The sequence below is a fragment of the Mus caroli genome, chromosome 12 (assembly GCF_900094665.2).
Source record: "Mus caroli chromosome 12, CAROLI_EIJ_v1.1, whole genome shotgun sequence".
NCBI lineage: Eukaryota > Metazoa > Chordata > Mammalia > Rodentia > Muridae > Mus > Mus caroli.
In genome coordinates, this window is record NC_034581.1 from 70,907,588 (window position 1) to 70,934,968 (window position 27,381).

The following is a 27,381-nucleotide window of genomic DNA, read 5'->3' on the forward strand; positions in this document are numbered from 1 at the left end:
GCGCGCGCGCCTGCCCGCCCGCCCGAGTGGCCAAGGCGGGGGTCGGCCCCGCGCTCCGGGCGCGCCTCTGCTACGGTCCCCAGTCGTGACTGGAGGCGGAAGTGTGGGGACAAGCTCGAGCGTCACAGGCTCCCCACACGTCTTGGCGTGACCTGGGGACTTTCCCCGGCGTGTGCAAAAAAAAAAAAAAAAAAAAAAAAGCACGGGTGCCCCCTCGGCCCTGGGTGGGGACGAGCAAGGATGCACCGGCGTCTGGCGCGGGAGGGGGACGAGGACGCGGGGCAGGCGGCCACATGCGGCGGGAGCCAGGCGGGCCGGGCGGGGCATGGCGGGGAAAGTGACTCAGGCCCGAGGCCGGCGGGCCCACGCGAAGAGGAGTCGGGGGACACGGGGGACCCCGAGCGGACAGGCTTTAGGCTGGACGGGACGAGAGTGTCAGTTCCCCCCACCCCCAGGCGTCCAGGGTGGAGCGCGGGGGCGGGTCCAACTGCGGGGCCCTGCGGGACAGGGGTCTGACATCTGGGTAGAGGGCGATCGGCATCCAGCCCCGAGGGAGTCGGGAGGATCCCAGTGGCGTCCAGCTGTGCAAACAGGAGGAGGGCCAAGCCGACTCGGGGGAGAGGGGCTACAGTGCTGCTCCAGCCGCCGCCGCCCGGGCGCCCGCGCTGCGGGCAGTGCCAGCCTCCCCGGCCCGACGCAGAAACTTGTTGCAACCAACAGGCGACCGCGGGTGCCCCTAGCCGCCAGCGGCGGAGTGGGTGGGCGGGCGAGAGGGAGGGGAAGGCTGGCGGACGCCGCCGCGAACTGGTGGGCAGACCCGGAGTCGCCGCGTAAGCGGGGCCGGCTCAGTGCGGTGCGGCAGGCGCGGCTGTGCGGCAGCGGAAGTCCTTTGTTGCAGCGCAGTCCCTGGCAGAGCCCGGAGTGTCTCGGCGCAGCCCAGCCGAGCGCCGCGCGCCGTCAACTGCAGCCCGCGGCCCCTCGCCTCCGCCCGCCTTCCCCGCGGCTCCGCTGCCCTCAACTCCATAAAACCTCCGCAGCCGCGCGTCCCACCGCGCCCGGTGAGTAGCTGCCAGTCGTCGGGGCCATTTGAGCAACTTTGGCCGAAGCTGGGCCACGGGCCTGGCGGAGTGCGTGGCCGAGGCGGCACCGACCGGTGCGGGGAGCCGGAGCGTGGAAAGCGCGCGGCGAGGAGCCGGTGGCGGGGGTCTGCCGAGCGGCTTTGCTCGGGGCCTGCCGTCAGTCCGGTGCGCGCGGCCTCTCCGGGTTCCGGACGAATCCCCTCTCCAGACGACTTCCCAAATTACTTCTTTTCCCTTTATTTTATTTTGTGCTGGGGGGGAGGGGAGGTGGAGGCGGGAGGCCGCGCTTGATTGACGGGCCCAGAGCGCGCTTCGCTAACTTCCAGCTGCGGCTGGGCGGCCGGTGGGAGGGGAGCGTCCCGGAGCCGGAGGCCGCAGACTTGGGCGCGCTCCGAGGGAGGAGGCGGCTGGGCCGCGCGGATTCCTGCTTCGCTTTTTCCCACCCCCGCTCCTCAGCACACACGCTTTTTGTTCGGGTCCAAAGTGGTAGGTCTCGGGGGGTTGGGGGGTTTTCTGTGTACGAGATCCCCCCCCCCTCGAGTCCCGAGAAGAAAGTGCTTTTTGCCTCCAGTGGTGGGCGCTTACAAGTAGAAGTTCTGGTGGAGGCGGTGAGCTAGTTGGGTGGCGATCTGGAGTCCTTGCTGCTGAAGCGTGCAGGCGTGGACCTGGGCTCAGCCGCCGCTCCCAGGCTCCCTTTCCACCTTAGCCACTCGTCCACGTGATCTGAGGGCTTGACAAGACATTTTCCAACTCGGACGCGTCTAGAACAGGTTAATGAAAGTCCTTGTTTTCTGGGGGTAGGGTTTTGTATGTGTGTGATCATGTTCCCAAATCGAGTGTCGCTGTGACGGTACATGTAGATTCTCCACTGGTCAGACTGTATTTCCGTACAGTATGTATCGCTGCGGCAACATTTTCCCCTTTGACACTGGAATCCACAAAGCGTTCCAAGCACCCCCCCCCCCCCACACACACACACACCCGTTTTGAGACAAGGTCTGGCTAGGTAGCCCAGGATCGCTTGGATTTAATTCTCCTGCCTCAGGAAATCCTAAATTCTGGGGTGATAGGCTTGTTCTGAGGCTTTCCAAGACCACTTAGAATTTCTTGAGCCGAAGTTTGAGGCACCCTGAAGTCGATTGGGAAAATCGATGTAGTTCTTAGGACTGCTTTAAAGCAACCATGGTTTTTATAAGGTATAAAATAGGTTCTCTGGAATTTTCTCACCTCAAATGGATATGATCTGGAAAGAATGAAGGTACAAGAGGCTGAAGACCAAATGATGGATGGATGGATGGATGGTCAGTTGCCCAGAACTGTAAAACTTCCCTTTTGAATCACTTGCTGTTGTTACCCCCTAAAGTCTCAGTAATACTGAGTGGCATTGGTAACTACATGAGGTTTCTTCCTCTTAAAGAAACAGGCGGACCTAACGCAGATGAGGTGCAGTGCCTTTCCAAAGGTTAATACTTAGAAGTTCTGCGGTACAGTGCTGTGTTCCAGCCACTTGCACTCATTTTAACACCAGAATTTCTCCATTGACAGCAAGTTTTATAGGGTGTGGTTGTGCATGTCTATAATCCCAGCACTTCAAGAGGTTGGATCAAGAGTTTGAGGCTAACCTGGACCTGGCATACATAACAAGGCCCTTTTTTCAAAAAAAAAAAAAAAAAAAAACAAAACTCAGGGCTGGAGAGAGCTCAGGGGTGAAGGGCACTTGCTTTCCCTCCAGAAGAAGTAAGTTTGACTCCCAGCACCCATCCCAGGCAGCTCACAACTACCTGTAACTTCATTTCCAGGGAGCTCTGGACTCTAGAACAGCTGTACTCATGTGCACACCCCTTCCCCCCCACATACACATCATTAGAAATTAAAATTAAAAAACCCAAAGCCTCAGTTTTCATGCTGTTGAGTAGACCTGGTTGAGCAGTCTTTCCAGCTGCCTGTGTTCTTCCAGTTCCTAACATTATGCCTGCTGGTTTGCACCACTGCTGCTGCGTCGTTGTCAGGAAAGAACCCATTTTAACCAGGCCATGAGCACAGCTTCCTGACCTTGTAAGTTGGTTTTTGGTGTTTCTAGACAAGTGTTTTTCAGTCTATCCCTGGCTATCCTGGAACTCACTCTGTAGGCCAGGCTGGCCTCAAAGGCAGAAATACACCTGTCTCTGCCTCCTGGATGTCAGGATTAAAAGCATGGACCACCTTGATGGCTGTTTTATGGGTTTTTTTGTTTTGTTTTGTATTTTAAAGCTAGATTCTCACTGTTTGGCCTGGGGCCAGCCTTAGCTTTCCGTCCTCCTGCTTCAACCTCTCACCCAGTGGTGGGATAACGGGCCTGCACCTCCACCCCAGCCTTCTGACGTGGTGGGGTTTTTGTTTTTGTGAAGCAGGGTCTCACTCTTGTAGACCAAGCTGGCCTCAACCTCTTGAGGGATGTGCCTGCTTCTGCCTCCACAGTGCTAGGATTACAGGCTTGTGCTGCCGGTCCTGCTCAGGACTGTGTGTTTCTATGTCATGGTAGCTGCCAAATGTTTGTACCTTCTGCTTCCTCATTCCTCCACATTCCTCCCTCCACTTTTGTCAGTTTCGGCTACAATTGGGGGCCTTTTCAAAGTGCCCAGTGTTCCTTGTAACACCATTCAGGAAAAAAAAATGTTACTGCCTTATTTTTTATTTTATTTTTTTTTTAAAGGCCTGTTCTTCTCTAGACAGGTCACAGACTTTGCCTAAAAGGGGGGGGGGGGGTTGTGTTAGAATGCAGAAAACTTAATGTTTTTAGGCTGCGGTCTCTTGTCTTGGGAGGGTTAAATATGTAAAACGTGTGCTTGGCGTTCACTTAGGTCTCTGAAGTATTTTTTGATAGTTTCTTGTGGTAGTGCCTCTGGTGATAAAATAATGAAAATGCTCTGCTGTTCATTCATCTTTTCATGTGAGCCTAGTTAAGTTATTTATGCCTGTTTTTCTCAGCGTGGAAATACCTTTTCAATGATAAAAGCGGATGCTCTTTATAAAAGTTCAGACTATACTACAGTACATAAAATACAAAACTGAAAGTCACTCCGACTCCCACTCCCCAGAGGTAATCAGGGCGAACAATCAATTCCTTGTTTAAAACCGTGAAGGCAGCATTGGAGCATCTTACTGTGTGTGCCTCACCCTGGCCTGTGCCCCTTCACAGGCTCATGCTTTCTTCTCATAACTCAGATTGATGAGAATTCCCAGATGTGTGTATGTGGTGGTGGTGGGGGGGCATTGCATCGAGCTGACGTCATACTCTATAACTTAGTAACATGGGAAAGTTTGTATGCTTAGGTTAGACCTCATGCGGTTCATCTTGGTGGGCTTCTTCTCACTCTTAGCAGATTTGCAATCTCTTATCCGATTGCTTTATGCAGACTACACTCATTAAAACAAACCCTTCCAGTGGAGAGAGCTTAGCTCATCATTGGGAATGAGTAGGTACACTTGCCACAGAGACCGCTGCCAAGACATCCCTGTACAGGCCTTGTGATGGTGTGGGTTCCTCATGATCGATCAGCACCCAAAGCTGAGAGGGAGAGAGGGAGAGAGAGAGAGGGAGAGAGGGAGAGACTGACTGACATGATGGGAAGGAAATTCGAGGAACGGTGGGCATTAAGGAGAGTTGTTTTAAGTTATGGTGTGGGAAGGCCTGGCAGTGGGGGATGGGGAAGTGTCTGAATTCCACCCACATTTGGCAGCTTACATATTTAAGGTGGATTTCTAAGTATACTGATGTTTTGTCCTGTATAGTCATTACAAAGCTACTTAGCCTGGTGTAGTCAAGGTGAATGAGCTGTGAAGTCGATTCCCTAGTAAAGCTGCCAGCTAGCAGGGACAGATGTAATCACAGTGGTTACTTGAAGGTGTTGAGGAGGACATGCTGCTATGCAGAGAGATGGGGGTCTCTCTGTATAGCATTGGCTGTCCTGGAGCTCACAGAGATCCATCTGTCTCTGTCTCCCAAGTGCTGGGATCAAAGGCATGTGTCACCAACTGCTGGGGTTTTTTTTTTTGGGGGGGGGTGATATGCATTTTGAAAACACTACTATGTGAATATAACTTGTTCTCAATCATATTTGAAGGCTTGGAGGTATATGACTTAGTAGGAGAGTGCTTGCCTGTCATGCCTGAGGCCCTATGCTCAGCCTCCAGCACTGCAAACTATAATGATGGGTATTAAAGAATAGGGCTGGAGAGATGGCTCAGTGGTTAAGAGCACTGGCTGCTTGCTCTTCCAGAGGTCCTGAGTTCAGTTCCCAGCAACCACATGGTGGCTCACAATCATCTGTTGTGGGGTCTGGTGCCCTTTTCTAGTGTGTCTCAAGAGAGCAATGGTGGTGTACTCACGCATAAAATAAAAATCTTTTTTAAAAATTTAAAGAATAGCAGTGTGTGGGGTGCATGATTTTAATCCCAGCACTTAGAAGGTAAAAGCAAGTGGATTTCTGTAGGTTCGAGGCCAGCTTAGTATACACAGTTCCAGCCAGCTACATAGTGAGACCCTGTCACCAAAAAAATAAATAAAAATAAAAAGTAAATATTAAATAATAAATTGCTAATTATATTTTCTGTTAGTTTCCTGTGTGAGGTGCATGTTGCCCTTTTAAGAGCTAGCTGAAGAACTCCTCCCTACTTGAAATTGCCAGCCGTGGGGTGGGCATGGTGGTCAGCAGATGGGAAAGGAGATGGGGAAGGGGTGTGTTCTGTGAGCCTGCAAGATAAGACAGCAAGAATGCTGAGAGCTTATACTGTGATGGAAAGAGTGACTGTGGGAGGCTTAGAATGTTCCAGAGGGGCGCCTCACTGAATAATCATACCCAGAACGTGGAGTCTGAGTTACTGAAACTGAAACTCAGCATTTTGAATCGAGTTAGGGTTTCAGTCCCAGCTTCTGCTTATAAGATGGGTAGTTAACTACTGCGCATGTTTTCTTCATTCACAAAATATAGATAATTAAAAGCCTATCTCAGGGCGTTCGTTTTAAGAATCTGTTCACTAATGTCTGAAAGAGACCCTATAAGCTGACAACTGTATAAAAGTTTCAGTGACAGCCATAAAGCAAAAACTGGTGAGCAAAATCTAACTTGCTCAGTTCAACATTTATTCCTTGGAAAAACACATTAAATATCAATTAAACGTCAAGCAACTAGTAGAAGCTAGGGGTTGTAATAATGCCTGATACAACACCTTCATTTCAAGGACCATAGGACCTCCAGTGCAGATGACCCATCTCTTGTCTCCCTGTGGCTCATGGGCAGACTTTTGCTGCACAGAAAAGAGGTGTCTGCCTCCTCCTAAATCAGGAAAGGGTCTCCAAAGATGGTTCTCAGCAAGGGAATGGTGTGTATGAAGTAAGGAAGGCTTTCACTTTGCACGGGTTTGAGATGGGGGAATCTTAAGAGATTTAAGGCTTAGAAATGGAATTATGTTTAGAATGGATCTTTTCTTACTGGAACTTTTTGTTGGTTTTAGTTTATTTACTTCAGTTAGATAAAATTTTGGACTTTTAATGTCCATGGTAGCACACTCCTTTTTGATTCTAGCACTTGGAGGCAGAGGCAGGCTGATCTCTAGAGGCTAGCAGAATATACATAGAGAGAGACCCATTCTCAGTTTGGGTTAGAGGTAACAGATAGCCCTGGGAGCTGCAGAACTGGAAACAGTATTCTTCATTGGACTTACAGGCACTGCTGAGAGGGGAAGCAAACAATCAATGTGGCAGGCCATGCGGCAGCTTAGACTGAATACTTAAGTTCTAAAACGGCTTGCCTTCCGTTGTTAACAATTGCGGCAGACAGGCGTGAGTTCACAGAGCTTTAGAATAAGTAAAAGTACTACAAAACAAACAATACCAATGCCATGTGCTGGGGGGGACCAACGTGGTGCTGTGGCAGCATTTAGGGCAGAGGTGCCTACACTGCCCTCTAGTGTTCAGGAAATAGCTACACTGCTTCTGGTATAGAAGGTTAAAAATGGATATGTAAAATACCTTTCCTCTTACACCAGAGAGGAAGCAGAGTTCAGAACCCCATTTTCTTCCCTCTGCCTGCTGTGTGGATGAATTCCATTTCTATCTAGACACGGGATCCAGTTGAACTACAGAAATGGCTCATCCATGTTAAGTTGGGAACATTTATTATCCATTGACCTGCCATGAAGCCAAAAGACAATTTGGTTACCTTCCACATAGTACATAACAAAGGGCCTCAAAGAGGTAAATTATGTAGATGTTTCACAGCCTATCGGAGATTAAAATGGCGGACAGCGGATCACCATGACAGCTGTTGGCTTGGCCAGGGGAACAGAAACAGACTAGCCAAAGAGCGGCAGCCTGAGTTTTGCATAAGTGTGAACAGTTCCTGCATTGGGCAGGGCCTGTTGGTGAGGTGAAGTCAGGTGGTGCAGTCACAGGCGCTGCTGGTGACCAGAGGAGCCTAGAGTAGGAGGATAGAGACCCAGGTCTGACCCTTAGGGCCACTGAAATCAGATGTCAGTACGCATGTTGTTTAACTTCTTAGAGCAGTGTTTCTCAACCTGCGGGTTTGGACCCCATTGGGGCTGGGGTGGGATAGGGTGTTGAACGACTCTTTCACGGGGGTCACAGATATCCTGCAAATCCGATATTTACGTTGATTCATAACAGTAGCAACAGAATAACTATATAGCTGGGCATCACCCCAGCATGGGAACTGTATTCAAGGGTCGTGGCAGTAGGAAGGCTGACGGCCACTGTCTCAAAGCCTGGGTTTGCTTTCTGTTGTGTTGAGTATGATGACACTAACTTTTAACAGTTAGATTGCCAGAAGCACTGTTGTTGCTCGTCAGTGCAGGAGTCCTTGCCTGAATGTGACTGTTCTGCTCTGATGGTTGAGAAGTAGGATTCAAGGGCTGCAAAGGTTCCTGGGAGTTACTGAGCAGCTAGAACCGGCACCCCATGTCTAGTAGTGGCTGTTTCCAGGACTTTTCTTTCTTTTCCTTTCACTTTAAGTGCCAGCCATGTAGGAAGACTGCTGACCACAAGAACACTAAGGCCTTTAAGCATTGTCCCTGTCCTTGAGGGCTCCGTACAGTGGACATTACTGTACTATACTGCTCCTTACAGTGGTGAGTGCTAATGACACAGCATACCCCAGCATCGTTAAGACTCATACAGGGCACATGGTGGCTTTAACAGACTTTTGGGTGTGAGCACAAAATCGAGCCACCATTTATAGCATTGTTTCTATGGGAATGTGTGTTTCAGGTTCCAAATAACTTAAAAATAAGTTTTGGAACATTATCCAATTATAAATTCAGAACTTCCTGTACTAACTACTGAATTTAATAGCTAGCCAGAACGCCTGGTTTAAATAGTGAATAATTTTTGTGTTTGTCACTTAAATGATTAAAAACCTTTTATCTTGCGGAATCTCTAAGCTGGTTATTGTCACAAATACCTCTTTTCTCTTTCGCTGTGTAGCCCTGTGGTGTGGAAGTGCTGTGATTAAAGGTACATGCCACCACTACTCTATGAATGTATTTACACACCCTTATCATATAATCAGGCCAAACCTGTTAATTACCATTTAAGACATTTATCCACAGAGAAAAATCATTCCTTAAATTTTACTATGTCAGTAAGAAATTTACTAAAAAATAGGTTCTACAAGCCTGGGGGTATAGCTTGTTGACAAATGTGCTTACCCAGCATGCGGGAAGTCCTGGGTTCTGTAGCAAGCACTTAGTAAACCAGGCATAGTGGTGCAGGGCTGTAATTCTAGAGCTGGGGGGGAGGGGGCGCAGAAGTAAGATGATGAGAAGTTCAAGGTCATTCTCTACTACAAATAGAGTTTGAGGACAGCTTAGGCTATGTGAGGCCCTGCCTTGAAAAAGGAAAAAAAAGAAAAACCCAAAGCTTCCATAGCATCCTCAGGGAACATGCTCAGCACTTAAGCAGTGGCGCCTGAATTCAGGACCCGTACCCAGTCCTTAGTTGATGATCTTTGCCGAAGACCACACTAGAAAGTACCAAGACAGTTTTAGTGCCATCTGAAGTACATAGGAATACTTGTCTATAGTCCCAGCACCTATTTTACCTCAGTTAGCTACATCCTGATATAATGTTTAACAGTCCTAGATGTTTGATTTTTATGAGATAAGACTCTTGAACTTAGATTAAGATCTGTTCTCTATAGGTTTATGGCTGTCTGAATTGCTTACTACAGCTGATGAGTTTCTTGAGCATTTTGACATTTAAAATAAGCTGGTAAACATTTTCAAAGTAAATTTCAGTTGTAGTGTAAGATGCACTGGCTCTCTGCCTCCTTAATGCTGGGACTGACCTGGGTATCAGACCTTTGAGTGACAGTTGAGGGTTTGACTTTCTGTCCCAGCCCAACTGACAGCTCTGATAAACATGTTCTTCCAGTGATAGCTGGTAATGCAAACAAATAGTAACAGATTTTAATCACAAAAATCAGAGCAGGTAAAATATAAGGACTCTGTTTATGTAAATAAACTTCTTGATGGCTGGAGAGATGATGGCTCAGTGGATAAGAGCACTGACTGCTCTTGCAGAGGTCCTGAGTTCAATTCCCAGCAACCACATGGTGGCTCACAACCATCTGTAATGAGATCTGATGCACTCTTCTGGTGTGTCTGAAGACAGCGACAGTGCACTCATATACATAAAATAATTCCTTTAAAAAAAGACTTCATGATAAGCTACATAATATAAAGCTTACTAAATTCTGGTGACTTTGTTGTTGTTTGTTTGTTTGACAAAACAAAGCAGGGTCTCACTGTGTAGCCCTTGACTGGCCTGGAACTCACCTTGTAGACTAGGCCCTTGTCTGGAACTCATGAATTTTGCCATCTGCCTCCCAGTAATGGGATTAAAGTCACACTCAGGAATGTTTCCTTGGGATCTGTTTATTTTATTATTTTGTGTGCATGAGTGTTTTCCCTCTGTGTATGTTGGATACATGTGTGCCTGTTGCCCACTGAGGTCTGAAGAGGGCATCAGAGCCCCTAGAACTGGAGTTACAGGCAGTTGTGAATCGCCATGTGAGTGCTAGGAATTGAGTCCAGGTCCTCTGTAAGAGCAACAAGGGCTCTTAGTCACTGAGCCATCTGTCTTCCTAGTCCCAACAGTTTTATAAGTCATAAAGAAAGAACTCGAAAGAAAACTTCTTAGAATTTGAGTGGAACTGTTTAATAAAAGTAAATGCTTAATACAGTTTCTTTGCGGGAGTGGGGGTGGAGCTTGCTGCCTTAGACCTCCCTCCCTACAGACTAGGCCGCTCTGAAACGGAAGGACCCTCTTATTTTTTCCTCCCAAGCACTAGAATTGAAGGAATGTGCCACCACACCCAGCTACTTTCTGTGTCTCCCGGCTGGGTGGGCTGACAGGATTGCCACAGACACAAGGGGTTTACACCTGCCCTTGGACTAGGTTCCTGTTCTCCAGGGCACGCTGCCTGCTTTCGAGCCGGCCCTTCCTGTGGAATCCTTATCTAGGGAAGAAAACTTCTCCATGTGTCCTTGGGCTTTGGGATGCCTGTGCCCTTGCTGGTTTCAGTGGTGCATACAGTGTCTGATTTACTGAGTGAATAAACGTGCATCAGAGTGCTTTCAAGGCTGTGCTGGTTGGAGGAGTGCTTGCTTGCCTAACGCAGAGTATGAGAAGCGGTTATAGCTTCACACCTATGTAATTGGCTTTCTGTGTATTTGTATTCATTTTTGTTAGTGGCCGAATCAGTGTTTTTCATTTAGCTAAGAAGGGTCTTGGAGTTTTTTGACTCTGTCGTTTCTTTTACTTGGAAGGAAACTTATCTAGTTAGATTTACCTCCTGGTGCATTGCCACCGCAGCCGGTACTGTTTCCAGTCATTATTACATGGCCAACGCCACGCTTTACATATTAGTTATGTGATTCTTTGTGCTTGTTATTGGAGTCATTGTTGTTGTTCCCACCTTACTACTGGGGCAAATGACTGTAAGCAGGTTGCACAATGGGAGAGCCGGGTGGCACCTCCCCCCACTCCCCACCCCGTGCTTGCCCCACTCAGTTTCATCCCTGTTCTGTGTGGGCATCGCTAGGCTCCACTCTGGTTTCTTTCAGTTTCCAATAACCGTTACTACTAGAAAGTTTAACGCTTTGATCCTTTTTGCTTGTTTCTCTTTGTTTTTTATTAAGTCTTCCTGTGAATCCTACGGTGGAATAGCTGTGACTCCAAAATCTCACTCTTCTTAGGACGGGCTTGGGCCAGTGAGGTTGGATACTTTCTTACCTCTGCATTTGGTTGTATTACTGTATAGATTTGTTTTAGATAATCATTTTTTTAAAGATTTATTTTTATGTATGTGAGTACACTGTTGCTGTCTTCAGACTCCCCAGAAGAGGGCATCATATCCCATTACAGATGGTTGTGAGTCACCATGTGGTTGCTGGGAATTGAACTCAAGACCTCTGGAAGAGCAGTCAGTGCTCTTAACCACTGAGCCATCTCTCCAGCCCCTGTTTTATATAATTCTAGCTGTAACTTAGTTTGTTTCTGCACCTTCACTTATCAATATATTTTTGTTTTTACACGTTTTAAGGCTTCTTTAGTTTTATGAGTATCAGTGAGTTGCCCACATGTGACTGCACACATGCCTTCCTAGTGCATTGGGCAGCCAGAAGAGAGCATTACATTCCATGGAGTCATGGATGGCTGTGAGGCACCACACAGGTGCTGGGAGCGGACCCTGGGTCTTCTACAGCAGTAACAAGTGCTCTTAACTCCTAGGCCATCTCTCCAGGCTTCTTTATCAGTGTATTTTAAAGTCTGGTGGGCCAAGCTTAGTGTAATTAACTCTTAGGGATAACATAAATGATGTCTTTAAACACGTACTGCTTTTGTCCTAGGCACGTTCTCAGTTTAGCTGTGGACATCAGAGACATGGGTTTGAAATTTATTACCTTATTGAGACACTTGATTTGGCTTCTGGAAGCCACATGGCTTCTCTGTTTCACAGGCTCCATCTCTTCCTAGGAAACTGACACATTTAGGTAGGGAAAGGAATAGGAAGGGGGACAATGTGGGCCTGTATATAGCATGGAAGTATGAACAACAGGGTACGTGATCTATAGTTGATCTGTGAGGAAAGATAAAAGCAAGGAGAAATAAGTGGATTTGGCATTTTCTTTATTACCATTACAGAGATAGAAAGGTTTTAGAGCTACATATTGGCACTCTCCAGCACTCTGGAGAGAGAGGTAGAGTATCAAGGTAGGAGTATCTGTGAGTTCAAGGCCAGCCTGGTCTACCTAGCAAGTTCCAGAATAGCCAGGGCTACATAGAGAAACCTTGTCTCAAAAAAAGAAAAAATAAATAGGAGAATGAATATTTTATCTCACTCAACAACTTGTTATGGTTGTTGGGATTGTTTGTTTGTTTTTTAAACTAATTATTTTTATGTATATGAGTACACTGTAGCAGTTCTCAGACACACCAGAAAAGGGTATTGGATCCCATTACAGATGGTTGTGAACTATCATGTGGTTACTGGGAGTTGAACTCAGGACCTCTGGAAGAGCAGGACCTCTAAAAAACCCACTGATATCTCTCCAGTCTGCTGGATTTGATTTTTTGTTTGTTTGTTTGTTTTGTTTTAAGTTTTATGGGTACAGATTAAAATTTGAGACTAAAATTTGGAAAACTTTTGGGTTTTTTTTATGCCCCTTTAAAACACACATTTACAAAACAAAACAAAAAACAGGGTCCAACTGTGTACACCTTAATATAATTGAACCTTTAGGATTTTAAATTTTCCCCCTTACCCAAAATTAACTCACTATGTTAATAATTATACTGTCCATCAGTGTTGAAGAGTTACAGAGAGGTGCACGTACTATGTTACTACTTGAGTTAAACTACCATAAAGTAAAGAATATGCCTGGTCTATAAGGACTCACTGTTGTAAGTCTGCAGGGTTTTGTTTTGGGGTTTTTGTTTGTTTGTTTGTTTGCTTTTTTATTTTTTATGTTCATTGGTGTTTTGTCTGCATTTATGTCTGTGTGAGGATGTCAGAAGCCCAAGAACTAGAAATTTAGGCAGGTGTAAGCTTCTATGTGGGTAGTGGGAATTGAACCTCGGACCTCTGGAAGAGTAGCCAGTGCTCTTAACTGCTGAGCCACTTCTCCAGCCTTGAAGCAAAATTTTTTTATTATTTTATTTTATTTTATTTTATTTTGGTTTTTCCGAGACAGGGTTTCTCTGTATAGCCCTGGCTGTCCTGGAACCCATTCTGTAGACCAGGCTGGCCTCAGACTCAGAAACCCGCCTGCCTCTGCCTCCCAAGTGCTGGGATTAAAGGTGTGTGCCACCACGCCCAGCTGAAGCAAAGTTTTTTAACTGAAGGAGGAAATTTACACTATAAAGGTAGATAGATACTGTCTTCCCAAATATTCATTGCTTCTTTCCCCCTTAACTACATGGTGAATAATGAAAGATGTATTCTAACTACAAACTATTGGTGTAATTTCTATATAACCTAATAATGTTTGTTTTCTGTTTTTTGAGACAGAGTCTCACTATATATCCCTGGCTGTCCGGGGATTCACAGAGATCTTCCCAAGTGCTAGGGACTTATCTCACACCAAGCCCAGCAGGTTCTTTCATAGAACCTTTTTATTTAATTTTTTTATTTATTTTAGTTTATGTGTGTTGGAATTTCGTCTGTGTTTATGTTTATGCACCACATGTGTGCACTGCCCATGGAGACCTGAAAGGGCTTTGACTCCCCAGGAACTGGAGTTACAGATGGTTGTTAGTTGCCATGTAGTACTGGGAACCAAATGTGGGTCCTCTGTAAGGTTCCAGGTTTGGGGGCTTGGAGGGAGACCCACAGTAGGGGCTGGAGAGATGGCTCAGCAGTTAATGGCTTACTGCTCTTGGACATGACCCTGGTTGGGTTCTCAGCACTCAGAGGCACTTTCATCTGCCTGGAACTCCAGTCCCAAGGAACTCCAGTGCCCTCTCTGGCTTCCATCGGCTCCTGGATGTGTATGGAGCACATGCATATACACATGAAAGAATTGTTAAAAGCCCAAAGTGAATTTGAAAAGGGAAGAGTTTTAGCACAGTAAGAAAAAAAAAAGGCCCATATTGCACTTTTAAAACAAGCATCAGTTCCTTACTATCAAATCACTCAGAAGGCTTTCTTTGATTTACTTTTGTCGTTTGTATCTTTTGAATTAATATTTGGTCTCTTTCAGATTTATTATGTGTCTTCCCTCTAGGATGAAAACAGTTATTTAGTGTGTATATGTTCATTTTTGTACAGAGGCTCAGGCATGTGACTGGGTTGGGTGTGTGGTGTGTGTGTATGCAGTGGAGGCCAGCGGTCAGCCTCGGGTGTTAGGTTGGGTGTGTGGTGTGTGTATGCAGTGGAGGCCAGCGGTCAGCCCCGGGTATTGGGTTGGGTGTGTGGTGTGTGTGTATGCAGTGGAGGCCAGCGGTCAGCCCCGGGTGTTGGGTTGAGTGTGTGATGTGTGTGTATGCAGTGGAGGCCAGCGGTCAGCCCCGGGTATTGGGTTGGGTATGTGATGTGTGTGTATGCAGTGGAGGCCAGCGGTCAGCCCCGGGTATTGGGTTGGGTGTGTGGTGTGTGTGTATGCAGTGGAGGCCAGCGGTCAGCCTCGGGTGTTGTTCTTGGGTGCTGTCTACCTTGGTTTTTTGAGACAGGGTTTCTTGTTGGCTTAGAGCTTCCCAAGTAGGCTAGCCGGTTGCAGCAGGTCTCACGGGTCTGTCCCATGCCCAGCTTTGTAAAAATGTATGTTTCTGGTGGTCCTCATGCTTCCTCATTCGTTTATGTGGATACAGGGTCTCACTGAGTTGCCTTGCCTAGCCTGGAACTTACTCTGTAGACCAGGTTGGTCTGGAACTCATAGAGACCTGCCTGCCTCTGCCTCCTGAATGTGGCTATAAGGGACTAAAGACTGTCCCAGCACCCCAGACGCGTCAGGGCCTGGCCCTTATGCTTTCTCAGACAAGCACTCCACCAACTGAGGGGTCTTGGGTTTGGATTTGTTTTTAATTTTTAAAAAATTACAGCTTTTGCTTCTGATTCCTTTTTTGTTCAGTATGAGAAAACTGAATAGATGACTAGGTATTTTCATCTTCAGACTTAGTAGAAAACCATGCTTTGACTGTCATAGCAAAGGTACACAAGTCAAAAGTCATGCCCAAGGGTCCCTTTGGAAGTGCCTTCCTGCTGCCTAACCGGTACGTTTTGTTTTACATAGGTCGAGTCAGCAGAAGATGGCAAAGCCCAGCCACAGCAGCTATGTCCTGCAGCAGCTCAACAACCAAAGAGAGTGGGGCTTTCTCTGTGACTGCTGTATCGCGATCGACGACATCTACTTCCAAGCACACAAAGCCGTCCTGGCTGCCTGTAGCTCCTACTTTAGGATGTTTTTTATGAACCATCAGCACAGTACTGCACAACTGAACCTCAGCAACATGAAGATAAGTGCTGAGTGCTTTGATCTCATTTTGCAGTTCATGTATTTAGGAAAGATTATGACCGCTCCTTCCAGTTTCGAGCAGTTCAAAGTGGCAATGAACTACCTCCAGCTGTACAATGTTCCTGACTGCTTGGAAGATATACAGGACGCAGACTGTTCTAGTTCAAAATGTTCGTCTTCTGCCTCCAGCAGACAGAACAGCAAGATGATTTTTGGGGTGAGAATGTATGAAGACACAGTGGCTAGAAATGGCAATGAAGCCAACAGGTGGTGTGCAGAGCCCAGTTCAACGGTGAATACGCCGCATAACAGGGAACCTGAGGAAGAATCTTTGCAGTTGGCAAATTTTCCCGAGCCACTGTTTGATGTGTGTAAAAAAAGTTCTGTGTCCAAATTATCTACTCCAAAAGAACGTGTGTCGAGACGCTTTGGACGGAGCTTTACCTGTGATAGTTGTGGGTTTGGCTTCAGCTGTGAAAAGTTACTAGATGAACATGTGCTGACCTGTACCAACAGACACTCATACCAAAACACGACAAGAGCTTACCACCGAATCGTAGATATTAGAGATGGAAAAGATAGTAACATCAAAGCTGAACTTGGTGAAAAGGATTCTTCTAAAACATTTTCTGCACAGACAGACAAATACAGAGAAGACGCCAACCAGGCGCCTGATGATTCAGCCTCGACCACTGGAAGCAGGAAAAGCACCGTGGAGGCTGGGATAGCTGGTGAGGAGAAAAGCAGAGCTACTGAGACAAAACGAATTATCATCAAGATGGAGCCAGAAGATATCCCTGCAGATGACATGAAAGACTTCAACATTATTAAAGTTACTGAGAAAGACTGCAACGAGTCCACCGACAATGATGAATTGGAAGATGAACCCGAGGAGCCATTTTATAGATACTATGTTGAGGAAGATGTCGGCATTAAAAAAAGTGGTAGGAAAACCCTAAAACCTCGTATGTCCATCAGCGTGGATGAAAGAGGTGGCTTAGAGAACATGAGACCCCCGATTAACACCAGCCCCATACAAGAGGACACAGAGAACGCGTCCTGTGAGCTGTGTGGACTCACAATAACTGAGGAGGACCTGTCGTCTCATTACTTAGCCAAGCACATTGAAAATATCTGTGCATGTGGTAAATGTGGACAGATACTTGTCAAGGGCAGACAGCTTCAGGAACATGCTCAGAGGTGCGGAGAACCCCAGGATCTGACAATGAATGGGCTAGGGAACGCTGACGAGAAAATGGACATGGAAGAGAACCCTGACGAGCAGTCTGAGATAAGAGACATGTTTGTTGAAATGCTGGATGATTTCAGAGACAACCATTACCAAATAAACAGTATCCAGAAAAAGCAGTTATTTAAACATTCTGCCTGTCCTTTTCGATGTCCTAATTGTGGCCAGCGTTTTGAAACTGAAAATTTAGTGGTCGAACATATGTCTAGCTGCCTAGACCAAGATATGTTCAAGGGTGCCATCATGGAAGAAAATGAAAGAGATCACAGAAGAAAGCATTTCTGTAATCTGTGTGGAAAAGGATTTTATCAGCGCTGTCATTTGAGAGAGCACTATACTGTGCATACTAAAGAAAAGCAGTTTGTTTGTCAGACATGTGGAAAGCAGTTTTTAAGAGAGCGCCAGTTGCGTCTGCACAATGATATGCACAAAGGCATGGCCAGGTATGTCTGTTCCATTTGTGATCAAGGAAACTTCCGAAAACATGACCATGTACGGCATATGATCTCGCACTTGTCTGGTGGGGAGACTATATGCCAGGTCTGCTTTCAGATATTCCCAAATAATGAACAACTGGAGCAGCATATGGATGTCCATCTGTACACGTGTGGAATATGTGGAGCAAAGTTTAATTTGAGGAAGGATATGAGATCACATTATAATGCCAAGCATTTGAAAAGAACCTGATGGGTTTCTACTGTACAGATGTTTAGTTGGTAGGCAGAACACCAAAGCAAAAAGGCTATGAGCTATTTAGAACTGATTTTATAACGAGTGTGGGGGAAATTTTCAAGGCCCTTTTACTTTGAACGTTTTTGTTTAGGATCTTAAGTCTATTTTAGGCATTAAATGTTTATCATTTTCGTTGCTTTTGAGAGCATTCTTTGTTCCTAGTTTTCTTAATTAAAATTACTTCTCGTTGTAGACTGTAAGTGGCTATTATCCCTTCAATAACTATTAAAACAGTTTTTGGGTTTTTTTGTTTTTTTTTTTTTAATAAGATAATGACTTTGCTGTTTCTATGTACTTTCATTTTAAGGTTATCCTATGAAATTTTAAACCCAAGATTATTGACCACTCCTGCTTAAATTTTTAAAGAATTTAAAAATAATTATTTAAAACTATCCTATTCATTTTTAACTTTTTTGTTTTTTGCTTTTTGGGTTTTTGGGGGGTTTTGTTGGTGGTTTTGTTTTGGGGGGGGCTTTTTGTCAGTTGTATAGTGGGGTGGCTACTATTCTCCCTCATAAATGAAATCTATATTCTTAAATTGACAAACTTATTAGGCAAGTGAGGTGCACTGAATCTAACCTTTAAGGTTGACATGGGCTCAATCTTGGCCTGAGATTGATGGACCTAAGGAAACTCCTATAAATGAACATTTCCTATAATTGATAAATGTTATCATTTAATAATCACATTTAAAACTTATATTAAGTGTAAATCCCAATGACTTTCCCTCACTTGAGAAATTAGTGGGGATAAGCCATTTTGTTTTGTGATAATGAATTTAACTATGATAGTTAATTAAAAAAGACATCTTGTATTCATTAAAATATTTTAATTTAAAAATATTCTGATTTCTAAAGTGTGTTAGTTTATCAATTATTTTGTTTATAAATAGACTTTAATAGCTCTTTAGGAATATGACATCTAAAGAAAAATGATTTTTCATCTTTAAAATTACTTTGGAACTGAGATTTGAAAAAGCTGCCATGTATATTGATAAACTTAATAAAATAAAGAAATCAATTATAAATCTGGTTGTTCTATAAAAGTAGAGTGCACAAAAGTGTGTTGTGTTACACTAAGATTTGGAGAAAACGTGTGTGGCAAATTGCAGTTTATTACTATGCGTTCTATATCATTTTCTGTAAAAGATACAAGATTTGAGGACTATAAAATAATGACAGCATATGAACGGACACAGCTTCTACTTTTCAGGTAAAGTAATCATATTGTTAGTTGCTGACAGGGTCTGTCTCTATCAATTACATGTGAACTAAAACACTGGCAGATAACCCACCAATAAACACATCTATGGAATAGACCGCCTTTTAATGTGAATTACTGGGAGCACCCTTCTTAATACTGAAAGGGATTTTAGTTAGCATCTGTAGTGAAAAGTAAGGCTTTGATTGTGGACCACAGTTTAAAAGCATTGCTATTTGCTCTCATGGTATTTTTTTAAGATATGCAAATTATTTTCTCATGCTATTTGCATAAAAGCACAAGTTGCCAAGAGAAGGGAGAGACATGTTGGCTAGCGCAGGGTGAGTAGACAGTCCAGGGTGAGCACAGAGATCTGTGGGCGCGTGCTGAAGCACTAGGGACAACAGATGGGAAGCGCAGAGCCCGGGACAGAGTTAGCCATGACCGGGAGAAGAAGCACAAAACACAAATGGGCTCTTGAGCAGCTTTTGTTTTGTTTTTGCGCAACGCCCCCCTCCCCCAAGCAAAGGGTATATACTTAACGGAAAAAGCTGGAAAAGTTCATTTTAAAATGTTTTGGATATAATGGTTTAACAAACACTTAAAACTGAAAATGAAATATGAGATGTGTGTTTAGATTACTAGTAAGAACCTGATAACTTCTCTAACAAAGCCAGACATCAAAGAGTAGTGTAAGGAGAGAGGAGACAGATGCACACGAAATGTTCAAATTATGTCTGAAGGGACCCAAGTTTCTTTTTTTTTTTTATGATTTATTTATTACATGTAAGTACACTGTAGCTGTCTTCAGACACTCCAGAAGAGGGAGTCAGATTTCATTATGAATGGTTGTGAGCTACCATGTGGTTGCTGGGATTTGTACTCTGGACCTTTGGAAGAGCAGTCAGTGCTGTTAACCACTGAGCCATCTCTCCAGTCCCACATTTTCTTGTGGTCACTTTTCCTGTCAGAATTTCTGTTGAAAAGGCTTTCCCACAGAAAAGGAAGGAAAGGAAAGGGAGGAATCCTCTTTTTCATTAGAGAGGCTTACTTTAGTGTTTTAGTGTGTGCTAACAACAATTTAGCAAGCAAATGTAGAAACGTAATCTAGCTTTACCCAGCTATGACACTTGCTTCAGAACGGTATGTTTGATGATGATGTCTGTTCCATTCCTACATAGTCCACATGGTTTGGGGAAGTAAGCCACAGGGTAGCACAGGTCTCTCCAAGCATCATGCAAGACAGGGCTCAGGGAAAATTGCTTAGCTTGTAAAATTAAGGTGAATGAAAAACAGCCACTGCTTCCTCTCCCTTGCATGGCTCCCTCTCACCTTCCTTCCTGGGAGGGTCCAGAAAAGTTCCACCACCTCCTTTGCATATTGCCTCTCCTCTTGCCTTGTCAAGGCTGGAATGGAATTTGCCTGCTGCTTCTGACTTTGATGCTTCATACACATTTAGGATCCAGATTTTCAGATCTGGAGAGGAAAAGAGAAACCAGCGAAGCATAGCATCTTTTCCCTCTATCTGTGACACTTTTCATTTGAAGGCCCATTTCTGCAATTTCTTAATAAACAATGAACAGTCTTAACTGGATCTTTTTCCCTTGGTGGTCCAGATCAAACCCGGAGCTTCAACATGCTAGGCGGCCATTCTCTCCTGAGCTATGTGCAGGAGTTTCCCTTCTGGAAACAGCAAACACCCTAGAGAAATAATCCATCTCTAACAAGGTCGACACTACGACGTGGATAGATATTTTTTTCGTAAAGACTGGACCTCAGAGGTAGAAACAAGACAGCAAAAGACTAGGACTCAACGTCTTCCCCCCCCTTTTCCCTTCTTCTCCCCCTTTCCCCTCTTCTATCTTTTTCCCTTGGCTTATGACTCCCAACCCAAGATCATGCTGATTGACCTCTGCCTCAGCTTCCACAGTTGTAAAGGTGTGAGCTAAAGCATTCAGGTTCTTTGTTTTTTTGAGTCAGGGTCTTGATTTATAGCTCAGGAAACTTTGGGATGGAAGCCTTGGTTCTTTTAGCCCTCCTTTGGGAGTGCTGGGACTGCAACAGTGCACCACTATGCCCAGCTAATTTTCCATATTTTTAAAGTGAAAATTTTCAGAGAAATCCACGTGGATAACATGTTATCTAGTAAATGTTAATTAATATAAAGCAATCAACAGTTTGACTCTGAGCAAGAAATTAATTAGAAGAAAGGATTCCAGAGGGCACTGGTAAGAGATTTAAACTGAGTGGTAGTTTATACCTGTAATTCCAACATGCAAAGAGGCTAGACTAGGGTCAGGGTTACCACTTGAGTTCAAGGCTTTGTTGGTCTTTACATAGTAAGACCTTGTCTCAGAAAAATTAAAGATACTAATGAATACAGCTTGTTAAGACAGGACAATAATGGGCTTGAAAATCCATGATTCATTTTGAAGCAAAAATATGAATATAAGGCTAGGTGTGGTGGTGCACCCCTGTAATTCCAGCACTCAGGAAGCAGCCAGGGCTACACACAGAGAAACTGTCTCAGAAAAACAAAAACAGTGTAAATTTGAGCATACACCAATATATGGAAGTTGAACTGGGAGGTATAGGCTTCCAAGTCATTTGACTACGCTAACCCAACTGTGACTGTGAAATACCCAACAGGACAGTGGTTATGAACATGCCAAGGATCTGCCCCAGAGAGCCTGGTGGTAGGCGGTGGTAGCTTTCTCACTGGTTAAGCAATATTCATTTTATATCATTAAAGCTCTATAGTATCTAGATCTCTGAAAAATCTTCCTAAGAGCTAGGGTAATAGTTTTAATATTGAAAAGTGAAACCTGTCACTAACAAAAGATAAATCAGTGCCAAAAAAAAAGACCAGGAGCCGGGCATGGTAGCACACGCCTTTAATCCCAGCAGGGAGGCAGAGGCAGGCAGATTTCTGAGTTCGAGGCCAGCCTGGTCTACAGAGTGAGTTCCAGGACAGTCAGGGCTATACAGAGAAACCCTGGGGGGCGGGGGGGGGGGGGGACCAGAACGTGTACGTGTACATATAGCTGAAAAGTTTAAAATTTGATATACCTGATTTGAACTGGGTTTATCACAACTTAAGAGCTGGGTCTGATGGTACATACTTATAAACATGGCATGTGGAAAGTTAAACCAGGAGCATTAAGAACCCAAGGCCAGCCTGGACTATATGATAACCTGTCACAAGTTGTTTGAAAGAAAAGGCAGATAAGACAGATCTCTGAGGACAGGCAGAGCTATACAGAGAAATTCTCAAAAAAAAAAAAAAAAAAAAAAAAAGAAAAAAAAAAAAAAAAAAAAGAAGGAAGGAAGGAAGGGAAAGAAAACAAGCAAGCGAGCCCCCACCCCTAATCCTATTGATCTGTTTTGATCAGTTCCTCAAATGTGTTCACCATCCTCTCTCCCAAGTGCTTTCCAATGATAAAATTGGAAAATTCTCTACCATTAACTAGGATTGCAGAGTAGTGGCAGGTAGGGGGAGCCTGTTTGTAGAATCCTGTCCTTGGGGCTTGGTAGCTAGCTGTGTGGCTCCATAAAAATAGGACTGCTAGCATGGGCGCTAGGAAGCTTTTAAGTGACACCATCCTTGTTAAGCATTTGACGTTTACACCCCAGATTAGGAAAGCCAGCGTCCATTGCTTCAGTACTGTATACTCAGGCGTTTTGCATGCATAGTTTTAATTAAGCTTCATCCCTTTTGAGGTAAGTATACAAACTTTCCAGATGGGGACTAAGGACCAGACAAACTTTCCCCTAAAGCACACAAACTGTATACATTAGACCTGGGGTTTGAACTTGACTCTTCGCCTTTAGCTACATTCTTGCCCATAATCATGACGTTCCACTCCGTCTACAAAGAAGTGCCTTTCAGCATAGGACACTTAGGATCACGTGAGGCTGTGCTCCTTGGTCGTCTGTCATCGGTGCCTGGTAAGGTGGCTGGAACTAGTGGGACCTCAGGAAAAATATGAGGGAGAGTCTGAGCGTAGAAAGCCACACTTGATTGTCACGAGTCATTAAATGAGTTGTTTCAGACATAAATGTGACACACCGAGGGATGTGTTTGATCTTGCTTCATTTACACTTAAAAAATGTGGCAGGATGGTTACTTCCTTTGGGGGCCCAACAATGAGTTGAAAGCTGAAAGTTTAGGTTCGGAGTTTACATGTCTGTGTCTGGGGTTTCCCTTTCTCAACTCTGTTAATGTCTCCACATGCCTCGAATTCCTCAGATCGGTTATGGAACTAATGAGCTGAACAAGTCAGATTACTTGAGCAAATCTCCCCGAGAAAAGAGCAAGATAACAGAATAACTAGTTTCCTTTTTGCCTTCATAGATGTGGAAAACTCATTTTTCCTTTGGCCAGCAAACAACACCCCCCCCCACACACACACACACACACACCCCGGTATAGTACTGTTGCTTTGCTAAAGGAATCTGCTTATAAACAAAAGCTGGTCAGTGTTACAGTGGATAGTCCCATCTGTGAACGTATCTGTAGATTTCCAGGCAAACTCCTCAAAGGCAGTCTTATTGCAAAAGAAGTGAGAGATGACCCCAAGAAGTGACAGCTCTTAGTCACCCCAGTCTAGGAGCACTAAAGACAAAGGTAGTTAAGTAATGCTTTAAGGAGAACAGTCTGCACCGTCTTTTAAGTAAAAGAACAGTGGAGGAGGTTCTGTGGATAACACCAATACAGTCATTTAGGTGGCCTGCTCTTCACTGCTCTCTGTCAAACTCTAGGACATATTACTTGGTAAGGATATGATGTCAATAAAAACATGAAACTTAGCCATGTTTATGTCTGTCCGTGACAGTTGGTAAGTAGAAATTAACCAAAGAACATTAACAACTTGTAAATCCATACTAATTTTGAACCAACTTATTACAATTACATGTACATACCTACACAAAAGTCATTGAAGTTAGCATTGAGTTTAAATCTTTAACTTCCTTATAGTCAGGAGAACTAAATCCCTGAGGCAAATTAGTAATAATATTCTTTGTCTCAAAGCCCACACTGGAGGGCGGAAGGCCATTATAACTGAAAGGTGATGTGGAGATACAATTCAGTACTTGGGTTCATTCAAATGTGTCAATGTGCTGATCATCAGGGAAGGCTAGCACCCAAGCAAGGTGACAGAAGACCTTTCAGAGCCAAGAATATTCATAATTTTGTGTAAGAAATTTTGCATTTAAAGAAAAAAAGGCTAGGCATGGTGACATGTGCAGACCACTGAGTTCAAGGCCAGCCTGGTCTACAGAGTTGCAGAACAGCCAGGGCTACACACTGAATCAATCTCTTCTCTCTCTCTCTCTCTCTCTCTCTCTCTCTCTCTCTCTCTCTCTCTCTCCCCCTTTCTCTCTCTCTTGCTTAGTAGTCTGTAATGACCTATTTGAAAGAGGTCTAGAGTTAAACATACTCTAAGGCTTTAAGCCATACTTAGACTGTTGTGTTTTCTCCTTAAACCAACAGTTTCACTCTATCAAGTTAGTAGATAGAGCTAGGGATTTGTTTTGTTTTGAAGACAGGGCCTCAGGTAGCCCAGCCTGGCCTTGAACTTATGACCCTCCTGTCTGCTTCCCAAGTGCCAGTATCACAAGCGTGTGTGCACAGCCACAGCACTGTTTCCGGTGAAGCAAACTTAAAACAGACTGGTTATGAAAATCACTTTCCCTTTCAAATGCTTATGTTCCCTAATGTGAGAAAAACATTTTAAGGGACTTTATTTTTAGGATATTAATATTAGGGCAAAATAGTCCTGCAAAAATATCACTTTACCCAATACCAGGGGACAGGTTAGGAGAGTTACAGACCTAGGACTAATCCTGGCCATGTGTGTACTTGGTTCTCATTTGCAGAGTATACACCTGCTATTTGAAGAGAGTAGTGTTGAGTGATGGCTGCAGAGTAAAACCATGAACATTACAACATCTGTATGCCAGAAACACATTGTAAGCTGTCTTGTTTGAAGGGGAGCACTTCTTTTGCACTCACTAGTGACATCCCATCCATCACACTGATGGATGCAGCCATCCTTCCTTAAATCCTATGAATAATAAAAATCAAAGGTGCCTGTATCGAAGAGACCCATCAGTAATACTACTTTATGCTTGAGAGGCCCAGTGCATTACATTGGGGCGTAAACTTGAGTTCTAGGAACCGTTCTCTGGTCCCTACTCTGTGCCAAAGCTATATTACAGCCTAAGCATGTTGTTGTTGTCTTGTGGAGCAGTTGACTTGTGATACTATTTTTCTTGAGTTTTGTCTTTTTCTGTGTGGCAGTGGTGCAGTAGGGCCTTCTAAGCCTCTGGAGAAGTGACAGATCTGAATTTGGAGAGGACATGGGAAAGAATCATTCTTCAACAGATAATCTTTAAGTGCAGACCCAGGAAATCAGATCTGACGTGGCACCATCTTTTCTGTCTTCCTGACAAACGTCATCATCCCCAAAGTTCCAGTTGCAAAGATCCAAGAAAACTCAATAAAGATCACTTTGGAATCACTTTGTTGTAACAAAACTGATTCACGGTGACTCTCCCAATACTTACGGGAAATCTGCTAAAGAAAAGTGACTGTAAAAGTCATGTGACATCAATGATTAAAGCTACACTAAAATGAAACTTTATGGCATGTATCTTCATAGTACAATAGGGCTTGCTAGACTGCTTACATACATTATAAAGGGAGATAATTATGTATTTCCAAAAATATATCATTCTAAAAGTAACCAGAATTATAGTTTATATACTATGAAATGTAGTTAAGTAATTTTAAAGGATACTAAAAATATCTGTAGAGTGTAAGTAAAAAGAGATGGGTACCGAGAAAGAAAACCCAAGGCCAGTTCTTTAACAAGGTAATGTAGCTCTTACAGAAATGTAACTGGTTTTCCGTTCTCACTGGGCACATGCTGTGGATGTCAGCGCAGATTCTTTCTAAGTCTCTTGAAGAGAGGAGCGTTGTTATTCAGCGGTGGTAGATTTCCACAAATCATACATTATTTTCTTCTGAACTTAGCGCAACGACTCCATAGTGAATAAATTTCTGTTAATCTCAGAACTAGTGTGTAGTACGATGCTCTTCTTCAAATCTCAACATAAAACTAAGTACTAAAAAATGAACACATGTTTATAAAAAGCGTGTCCTGAAGAAAGGATCTAGTGAGAGTTGAGTCTGGCTATGACTACAAGTGCTTTGCTACACATACACTCCTGAACCATATGAGTCTTCTGGCCATATTATCTCCTTATTGTGAATATACTTTCTTTTACTTTTTGTTAACTGTGACTAATTACTTATTGCTTTGTTTTGTGTATGTGTAATATCAAATGTTTAAATGCTTACTTTGTTTTCATGCAAAATTCTTCAAATATTTTATTAAGTTACCCAAAGAAACCTGTCTTAGGAAATGAAAAGTGTAGTGATACGCAGCTTTAATCCCAGTAATTGGGAGGCAGAGGCAGGCTGATCTCTGTAAGTTCATGGCCAGCCTGGTCTACATAATGAGTTCTAGGCTAGCCAAGGCTATATAATGAGACCTTGTCTTAAAATTTTTTTTTTATTAAAAATAGAAGAAAATCCTAACTCTGAGGTAGTAAGGACTTGAGTACTGTTCTTGGAACTGGCTGAAAAGTCAGAGAAGGAGTCCCTCATGGTAGGATAATAGGCAGAGACAAGAAAAGAGAGGAAAGAAGAGAAATTCCCCCAAAGAGCAAAGTCAGAGGCCAGCCATGGTGACATTTGTCTGTGGTCCTTGCACCTGGGAGGTGGGAGGGTCAAGAAAAGTTCAGAGTTAGCCTGGGCTACAGAGTGAATTCAAAGCCAGCCTGGGCTACCTGAGACCCTATCACAAACAGACAAAACATTTTCCAAATATATGACTGCTTTAAGACAGAAAGGCTAGACAAGGGTTAAACAGCAAGAGTTCATCTCTTTAGGGAACATCAGGAAACATACAGAACACAGGCTTCCTAAAATACATGGAAAATAGGAAAAATTCCCAGTCCTTAAACCAGTCAAGGCAAAAATGACTCAATAATCAATTTTTGATTACATTTACATCACACTAGATTTACTGAAGAAAAATGGCTTGGATTTTGATTGTACTAACCACACATGTAATGAATTACAATAATTATAAGTGGCACAAGTGCATATTATAATGTGATTATTTTCTGTATGGTGTTTTAAATGGAATTTTTGGATTACATACAGTTATTTTTGTTACATTTTAAAATCCGTTGCTTTTACCTACCTAATAAAAGTTCCTCCTCCATATTATGAAGGCAAGCTGTCTGTACATTACTTTATTTGTTTGGCAACCTGATTCGTTTACAACATAATTAGTCGGATAAGTTACCAGCCCCTCCTGGTCTCTAGTGTCACTGTGATGTGACCAGAGGTGGCCATGTGTGACCCAAAGAAAATTAGCTTAAATGTATTGCTGAATCCTGTTTTTTTGTTTATTTGTTTCTAATACAGAAGAAGGATTGGAAAAAATAGTTTTATGGCAAACCTGAATATTAATTAATTGGGTTTATCCCTGAGACAAAATAATGACATATATAAATCTGATAAAACTATTAGCT

General features: G+C 43.9%; 1 protein-coding gene across 3 annotated transcripts; it reads left to right on the forward strand.

Annotated features, from left to right (window-relative positions):
* Positions 1–502: 502 nt before the first annotated feature.
* On the forward strand, positions 503–27,082 carry Zbtb1 (zinc finger and BTB domain containing 1). Of its 3 annotated transcripts, XM_029484798.1 has the most exons (3): positions 853–1,058; positions 15,369–17,282; positions 25,076–27,082. In XM_029484798.1, the coding sequence occupies exons 2-3, from the start codon at positions 15,385–15,387 to the stop codon at positions 25,110–25,112; spliced, it is 1,935 nt and encodes a 644-aa protein (XP_029340658.1). In that variant the 5' UTR covers positions 853–1,058; positions 15,369–15,384; the 3' UTR covers positions 25,113–27,082. The 3 variants fall into 3 exon arrangements, with proteins under 3 accessions (XP_021034804.1, XP_029340658.1, XP_029340657.1); XM_021179145.2 differs by lacking the exon at positions 25,076–27,082 and having other exon boundaries at positions 503–1,058; positions 15,369–18,598; XM_029484797.1 differs by lacking the exons at positions 853–1,058; positions 25,076–27,082 and adding an exon at positions 1,465–1,849 and having other exon boundaries at positions 15,369–17,888.
* The last annotated feature ends 299 nt before the right edge of the window (positions 27,083–27,381 follow it).